This window comes from Larus michahellis, chromosome 9 (genome assembly GCF_964199755.1).
Source record: "Larus michahellis chromosome 9, bLarMic1.1, whole genome shotgun sequence".
Taxonomy (NCBI): domain Eukaryota; kingdom Metazoa; phylum Chordata; class Aves; order Charadriiformes; family Laridae; genus Larus; species Larus michahellis.
This window is the reverse complement of record NC_133904.1, coordinates 12,625,541-12,634,375: the sequence shown is the minus strand read 5'-3', so window position 1 is coordinate 12,634,375 and position 8,835 is coordinate 12,625,541. Positions and strand designations below refer to the sequence as shown.

At 38.4% G+C, this 8,835-nt stretch overlaps 1 protein-coding gene across 1 annotated transcript; it reads left to right on the top strand.

Annotated features, from left to right (window-relative positions):
• Positions 1-275: 275 nt before the first annotated feature.
• SLC24A5 (solute carrier family 24 member 5) lies at positions 276-8,824 on the top strand. Its single transcript, XM_074599654.1, has 9 exons — positions 276-399; positions 681-860; positions 2,252-2,335; positions 2,427-2,530; positions 2,849-2,949; positions 3,734-4,017; positions 4,724-4,930; positions 7,845-7,946; positions 8,502-8,824. Exons 1-9 carry the CDS (start codon positions 282-284, stop codon positions 8,822-8,824), a joined length of 1,503 nt encoding a protein of 500 aa, XP_074455755.1. The 5' UTR covers positions 276-281.
• Positions 8,825-8,835: the final 11 nt, after the last annotated feature.

Genomic DNA, 8,835 nt, shown 5'->3' with positions numbered 1-8,835 from the left:
GCCTCCTCAGCCACGGTCCAGCCCCGGGACCTGCTGCCAGCAGCCCCGAGGTGAAACCTGCCCTCACGCCGGGCGCAGCGGCCGGGCTGGCGGGACCCAGGGACAGGGGGGGACTGAACAGAACCGCCCAGATCCCCTGAGGGAGGGAGATCCCTGAGGGGGAGCCGAACCCGCGGATGCCCTGAGGGGGAGCGGCCGCGGGAGGGGGCACGGGGGCGGCCTCACGTGACCCTGCCGGCCCTATCGCCGCCCGCCCGCCGCCCGCCCTCAGAGCCGGCGAGATGCGGGCGGGAGCGGGGCGGCCGGCAGCGGCGCGGCGGCTGCTGGTGCTGGCGCTGCTGGCGGCCTGGCAGCCGCCGCCGCGGGGAGCGCGGGCCCAGCGCCCGGCCCCGGACACAGGTAGGGAGCGGAGCCGTCCCGCCGGGCGGCGGGGCCGTGGCGGGGGGTCGCTGACAGGCTGCACAGCCCGTCCCGCCGTCGGGTGATGTCTTGCCCCCCGCCCTCTCCGGGTGTGCGGCGCTTTGAGGACATCGCGGCATCTGTCCTTGTCCCCAGATGAAAAATAGATCTATTTGAAAGACAGAAATCCACTGCAGCCATCCGCCGTTTATAGTTCTAATCCACAGCCTGGAAAACGGAAAGGGATTAGGATGTGTAACAGTTTTGTGCTCGACTTTCAGAAAACAGGACGGGTTGTGTCCCTTCTTCTTCATCGGAGTTTCCTGAAGGATTTTTTACACCGCAGGAGAGAAAGGATGGAGGAATCGTTATCTATTTCATAATTATACTTTACATGTTTCTGGCCGTGTCCATTGTGTGCGATGATTACTTCCTACCTTCTCTAGAGATCATCAGTGAATGTAAGTGAACATCCTCATCTTTTTCCTGTGAAAACTAAGCAGCTCGGTATAGAACATTCTCTTTAAGAAAGCTTCAAAGTTAGAGTGCTCTGGAGACAAAACTAAAGAAAGTTGAGTCTCCTCTGTGCATAGTTAGACTTATCCATACAATATTTAATTTGATACAATGTATCAATATTATATTGAAAAATCAGGCATTCGTTTAAAATTTGCTTTCCTTGTGTCTGGAGGAAAATCTTAAAACTTCCTCAAAATTAATTAAACTGACAATGTAACTTTGGTGTGAGCAGGAGTATGTCCAGGTTCCTAGCAAAAGCAAAAACAAATAAAAATGGGGGTGGAGGGACACAACACCAAACAAACCAAAACTCTCCCTGTATTAAAACATTGCAATTAAGTACCTTGCTGAAGTTTCTATACTTCTCTCAAAGTAGTGAATAAGTATCAGGATAAGCTACTGTTTATACACTAAAGGTATGACAGAGGAGAAAGGAATACTACGGTTACAACAGTTCTATGAAATCTAATCAACCTGTAATAATTCCCCTGGCTTTCGCAGACCACTGAAATAGACAGTCTTGGCTGAGAGTTCAGCTTTTCATTGCCAAGCGTATAAAAAAACTCCCTTAGGGAAACTCATCCCTGAACACCAGAAAACATTCTCCAGACCAGAACACTTACAGAAAATGTAAGCTTAAACTTTGCTGTAGAGCTGATATTTTTTTATTGATGGTAAGTAAGCATTTGTCAGACTTTTTCCATAGTTAGCCATACGTCCCTGTTCTTGGTGCGCAGAACTTGATCCGCAGAGTGAGGAGTGAGTTACGTTTCAGAAACAGTCAACTTACCAGAACAAAAATCTCATTTCATTCAAGCAAGACACAGGCTCTTACACTGTCCATATGAAGTGCAAATTTGATTTTAAGATCGCAGCACTGGTTTGAATTTAACTAGTATTTCTGGTATGTGAAGACACAGTAGCATGGCTTTCCCTGGAAGACAGACAGACTTGACATGGATCATGTAGCAATGTCATACTAGAGTCCATGGAATTTCCCCACAATTATTACCCATATGAAACAGAGTTAAAGCCCACATAAGTATGCCTGTTTTAAAATCATACCCAAATCTCTTGTATTATCAGTCCTTCTTTTCTGGTATTTAAACTAATTTATTTATTAAAGTTAGAAATAAATCAGCCCAATAAATGAGGCTATGTCTTCAATATATTATGTTACCAATTTCAAATAAATGCATTAACTGTTATGAAAGTAAGCAAAGTTTATTCTATTAAACTGCAGTAGCTTCTAACATTATATACTAATGCAAGTAATGGGTACAGACTAATGAAGTATTTATTTGTTTAAGCAATTCTTTTGCTCTATCCTCAGGCCTTGGCCTCTCTCAGGATGTTGCTGGAGCAACTTTTATGGCTGCTGGAAGCTCTGCTCCAGAGCTTGTCACCGCTTTTCTAGGTGAGAGAGATATGCTTTGACTCCTCAGAATCTAGAATTCTTTTCCTTGCATACCAAACTGAAACATACCGGAGAGTCATTTTCCTTATAGGAGTCTTCGTGACAAAGGGAGATATCGGCATCAGCACCATCCTTGGATCAGCAATCTATAATCTTCTCGGTATTTCTGCAGCTTGTGGGCTGTTATCCAGCGTGGTATGTATCAACTTTGATAGTTCTGCTCCTAAGAGCCAAATGGTTATCCTTTCTGATTTGCCAACAAAAGCCAAGAGAGACTTACTATGACAACCGTCAAGTTTATTATTTAGTAGCAAAACCAGATGTAATCAGTTTTAAGATAACTTGCTATGAAAGTTTTTAAAAACACTAACTTGTTAAATATCATACTTAAGTCATTCCTAAGAATCTTAAATTTTTACATAATATAGAAACAACATATTGATGCAGCATTTACAGCACTTAGTGAAAGTATTAGACAAGTTTAAGAAAAGTAAATGAATCTGTGATCTGCAGGTTTCAAGGCTATCCTGTTGGCCGCTGTTTAGAGACTGTCTGGCATATACAATTAGTGCAGCGGCAGTCCTTGCGATGATATCTGACAACAGAGTTTACTGGTAAGAGCGCAAGTAGTGTTGAATTCATGTTGACTGGAGATTAGTGAGACAATGTTTTGAAAAACAAACAAACAACCCAAACCCCCAAACTTCAAAACTAAACATCCTGTTGCTTTAAAAACGCAGAAAGTCGCAATCCTTGTAAAGATTATTACCTAAATATTCAAACCCTGCATATTTATAAATTTGATCTGCATAGGTTTGTCTGTACAGACTTGACAAATTCTATCATAACTGTTTTGGCATAGCAATTAGTCTTCATAGCTTACTTCTTTTGAGCCTTTTCTTTGATAGCATCACTGTTAAGAAAAACATTTGTCTGCCAGAAGCAGATCATGAGCCTCTGATGTTTTAACTCTCTTCCATCAACACTGAAACTCCTGTTGCCTCAACAAGTCAGTCAGGTCCAGCACTAAGTGTCTGAAATTTCTAACTCAAAATAGCACATACTATCATTCTCTTCAACCATCATATGAAAACTCAATTTCACAAACATCAGTAAGATGTTCTATCAGTAAGATCCCCTGGAAAACGTGCAGCTATACAGTACAGAAACAAGATTCTGCAGGGAAGGGAAATTGATCAAATTGCTGAAAAGATACGGAGACGCTCATGATCTTCCATGACACTGGCCATACAACTGCAAATAGATGCTTACGTGTGTTCTCCTTTTGCTACTCATGCAAATTTTCTCTCTCCATTTTAACGCCATGCCATTTTAACAAGTTAAAGAGTTGGGTTTTTTTTATATTACACGTTATGTAAAATCTATTTTTCATTCTAGGTATGAAAGTGCATCCTTATTATTGATATACAGCTGTTACATTCTGGTACTATGTTTTGACATTAAAATCAACCAATATCTCATGAAAAAGTTCAGTCCCTGCTGTACGTGTTTTACAAGAGCTATGGAAGAAAATGCTGAGCAGCAGCCACTGGGTGGATGGCAGGAAGGGCATGGACCTCTAATTCGTAAACAGTCAAGAACAGATAGCGGAATTTTTCAAGACAAGCTGGACTACTCTCAACTTTCAACAAGCTTACATGGGCTTGATGAAATCTCTGAAGGTATTATTACAGTTGTCACTAGCACTCTGCATGTCTTTCTGCATCAGTTCTAATAAAGAGTACATTCTGAGATATAAATAAGATTTTCTTCACAAAAAACTCCCGCAAATCATTATTCTTCCCTGGATTATAACACTAAGCAAAATCAGAGTTAATTGCTAGAGGAATGTTAGCATAGTTGCTCATTTGTGTCATATTAGAACAGAAGACTTCCATCAGTCTTTGTTGTGCACATATGAAACTTCCCAGCAACACTGCTTGTAAAATGCAGCTTCAGCTGAAAGACTCACTCGTACTGTACTAATATACACTGTTTTCTTATGACAATGGCAGGTTCATAGCCCAAAATATGCATTAAATCAGTAAAGGAATAGCTAGGATGTGAACACAGATTATCAGCTTCCTCTTCACTTTAGCAAAAAACAGCAGTTGGTACTTACTCTTGGTAAATGCTCTGTGTACACCTTTATAGAAAAGTTCATTTTTCATCCACCTTAGCTCTCTCCTAGTGACATGGTAATAAAGAACATTTGAGTTCGGAGTTTTGTCCAGTGTCATGTAGGTACTGGGTAAGACTACAGCTAGAATTTGAGGAAGTATTTTTTACCTTTTTTCAGTGTTCTCAGAAGTAGAGGCCAGCAATATGACTGTATGCTATGGATTCAAGCTTAATGCTACAATTTAAAAGTTACTTTTTCTTCAACAGATCATCCAAGTGTCTTCACCATGCCTGAAGCAGATATGAGGAGAATTTTGTGGGTGTTATCCCTTCCAATTATTACACTACTCTATTTGACTATACCAGATTGCAGAAGACAGTTTTGGAGGAACTGGTTCATGGTGACATTTTTCATTTCAGCAGCATGGATTTCTGCAATAACTTACGTTCTTGTATGGATGATAACAATAGCAGGTAGGTACCTAAAGTGCTGCTGCTATACAGAATCAACTAATCAACAATCACTGAAAAAACAGTTTTCTTCCTGTGAAGAGTTTTCCTTTCCACAATTAACAGTCAGTTTAGCAACACATACTTAGCTGTAAAAAAAAAAACAACAAACAAAACCAACAAAAACTTATGTTTGATTGCTTAGTTTGCCTCCCTCTAATGAAAACCACTTTAGAGTTTAGCTGCTTCAGACTGTTTACCATCACATGAATGAGAATTTGTTTACATAGCTACAAAAACCATCCTGTATTTAAAAAGAGACAGTTTCACTAAACTGGTTCATGAAGTGAAACAATTAGATACACAGCAATAACCTTGTCAAGCTGAAGTCTGACAAACACGTAATCCACCAAGACTGGAATTAAAGGTTCAGGGTTCGATAAAAGATCCATTATTCCTATACCTATATTTTTCTTGAACGCTATAGTAAAAGATTTGGCATTAAATTAACTGCCAAAAAAATCTCCCAAATTTTTGTACTATTTTATTTCAATGATAGCGTCATGTGTTTATTAAACATTCTTGGTGTGTGTGTGTATGTATACCTCTTACAGATCTGCATCATAAAGTGAAGCAGTAAAAGAATTGCATTGAAGTGAGAGAAGGGGTATGAACTTGCGCATAAAAAGATTCTCTTAAAAGTATCTTAAGGTATTAAGAGTTTCCTCATTTCACTGTTTCCCCAGTCAGGTTAAGAAAAAAAGTTTTTAAGAACAAGCAGAAAACAAATCTATAAACAAGAAAAAATGTCACAAAGCTTGCCATTTCCACATTATAGCTCACTAATCCTACTCAAGTATTCTGCTAGTTCAGCATCCTAAACTTGTTTTCAACTTAATTTCAATGAATAACTCCTTGTTCAGTGCAAAAACAGACCTACACATTTGGTAAACCTTTGAGAAAATACTATTGCTGGATTTAACACCCACCAGGTTCACTCCTTGGTCAAATAATTTTCCACTTGTATGTAAAGAGCAAGGGTTTACTGTCTGAATGCTAGGAGCCTTTGAAACAGGATTCAAATGAAAGTTATTGCTGTTCTACTAGTCAAAGCACTAATTCATATGAAAGCAGGTACACTGGAGATTCAAATAGTGTATTAGTGTTAGTTCACTTTGAAGCCATCACAAGCAGTACTGGGGTCTTCAGCCCACTACTTCTAGGTCAAATATGTTCTATTTACACGTTAAAATGCTAAAAATTACACACACATTATAATCAAGTCCAAGTTCTTTCATGAAGGGAAACTCAAAGATTCTATCGTTGCATAAACAGCCTATTAGAATGTCACAAAGGTATCAGAGCTAGGGACTAAATTTTGATAGTCAAGAACAAACCTAACTTAGTACACTTTTCTGTTGCTAGCAAAGAAAGTTTGACTACTTATAGCAAGATACTGCTACTGATACACAAAGTTAACTAAAGGCTAGAAAAATAAAACCATTCTCTCTTTATGGTCAGTTGCCAGAAAAAAACCCTACACATTAAATAGAAGATAAATTTATCTAATAGAACAAAAAATTAGATTCACCTGAGTTTAGATTCTATCTTACAACCTTCAGAGGGCTAGAAACTACTGTTAGGTACATAAGGCTGGTTCATTCATATTTCACCTTGGTTTGCGTGGCATGAACCATTATTTTCCAGCCTGGATGATTTATAAGAGCTGATCTTTTTGGTCCCTCATCCTACAAATCTCTTACATTAGGAGTGATGGAAGAATAAATACCAGTACAAATTCTGCAACAGGATTGTGTTAGTCCCTTTGAACCAACAAGTCATTTCAAACACATATTTACTGGGCTGATCTAGACTAAGCTGGTATGTACTAGGCCAGCACTGCTGACCTAGCTTACAGCATACTGCCTCTTATTTTAAGAAAACTATTCTTATTAGTGTCCAAATATTACAAGTAGGAATTCAGACTTCTAAAAAAAATACTAAGATAGTTTTTCTTAAACTATTTTCTTTGCTAAAAAGTAATTAATTGATAGTTTGAATAGAGGTATCAAATACTTCAGCATATTGGTGCTTGTCAATGGTACAACTGCTAAAACAGTTTTGAAGATCTGATTCCCTGTATTTTAAGTGAGAAATTAGTAAGCTTACAGGACACATGGGGCTAAAAAGAAAGTGGTGAAAAATAAGCTGTTGTTTTAATAACCATTTAAAACTTCTTAATTTAAACCAGTATTTACGTAAAGAAACTCTCACTTTAAAGGATTACTTGCACTTACAAGTCTCATAAAAATTCTGCATTTTGATTCCTCCAAATTCAAAAGAATTTTCTAATTGAGTGAAATGGTAAAGCCATGCAGTTAAGACAATACTGTAGTAATGATCCTAATGACCCTCCTCATCGAGAAAATTCATGTGCTTTTTTCCTCCCCTTTTAAAGAGTGGGTGATTATAAGAGTTATTGCTTCATGAGACTTTTGAGCACTAACGATGAGATACCCCCAAACACCGACGACTTATATTTCACAGAAATTGAGGGGAGAGGAAAAAAAAAAGGGCAAATTGTTTGATATTTAAATTTCTACTGTATCTGAAAGAAAAAATTCATAATTGGTATTGTCTTGACCACTGGAGACATTCCACTCAGGTCTTTGAAAAACTTGTTAAGATGGTTACTACACTACAATTCCGTTTTTATTTGATTGAAGAACAAGGACAGGATGGTATTTCTTTGTTGTTGTTCTTAACTAATTCATGGTTCAGTCACTTCATATTTAGTCAAGTTAGCTGACAGATTCCTTTTGAAATTACTGTATGATTTACTCATCTTTTCTCCAGCAAACAAAATCTAAAGCAATTTCTTTGGATGAATCTTAAACTAAAAATACTTGCATTTTCTACCATTATTTATCAACTGCAGGTGAAACACTGGGAATTCCAGAGTCAGTAATGGGTCTCACATTACTAGCAGCAGGAACAAGTGTACCAGATACAATTGCAAGTGTGCTGGTGGCTCAAAAAGGTAACAATTTTAGTATTCAGGCTTGTTCCAATGGATATGTTTAAAAGGTACTATGAAAAAAGAATTCTAATCAACATTTCCAGAAATTCAAGGAGTAAGTTCAAAATTTTTGCTCCAGCTTCTAGAGCTTAAGTTTACTAATAATAAATAAATAGCTTACCTGAAGAAGCTGTGGCTCAGACATTTAAAAACCTCTCGGAGTATCTCAGAGAAGTATTCTAGATTGGTTTGATTTGTTGTTGATCAAGTGTTAACAGTTTTACTGCAAAACACAACTGTAGGTCTTGGTATTTGAAACATGACTGGATTTTATAATAGCCTGTGTAGTTTTAAGTGCAACTGTGCAGGTGCTGGTGATTTAGGGAGACTTTTTTTTTTTTATGCTTGTGGTACCCAAACCCATGTTCTGTAGAATCATGACTATTGTTCTTTCAATGAAAAGTCTGAAAAGGGTGCTCTCTGAGAAACTGAGGGCTGACTGTCTGTTCCTCCAAAACAGTTTGGCAATTTTATACAATACCATTAAGCAGACTTATTGTATTTCTTCTTTTACAGGAAATGGAGATATGGCTATGTCTAACATTGTAGGATCCAACGTATTTGATATGCTCTGTTTGGGAATACCCTGGTTTATAAAAACTGCCTTCATAAATACATCAGGACCCATAGAAGTGAGCAGCAGTGGTTTGACATACACAGCCATTTCTCTCATCTGTTCTGTTGTTTTTGTTTTTCTGGCAGTTCACCTGAATGGCTGGAAAATAGATAAAAAATTGGGAGCAATTTGTCTTGTACTGTACTTAGTATTTACTGTATTATCAATTTTATATGAACTTGGCATCATAGGGAACAATCCTACAAGGGTCTGTGGTAACTAGTTTTAATCAGT

Bases quoted from the DNA above. Each gene is read 5' to 3' on its own strand.
- SLC24A5 (XM_074599654.1), top strand. From the start codon at position 282: ATGCGGGCGGGAGCGGGGCGGCCGGCAGCGGCGCGGCGGCTGCTGGTG. The intron at 2,336-2,426 runs GTGAGAGAGATA...TTTTCCTTATAG, and splicing joins GCTTGTCACCGCTTTTCTAG to GAGTCTTCGTGACAAAGGGA. The intron at 7,947-8,501 runs GTAACAATTTTA...CTTCTTTTACAG, and splicing joins TGTGCTGGTGGCTCAAAAAG to GAAATGGAGATATGGCTATG.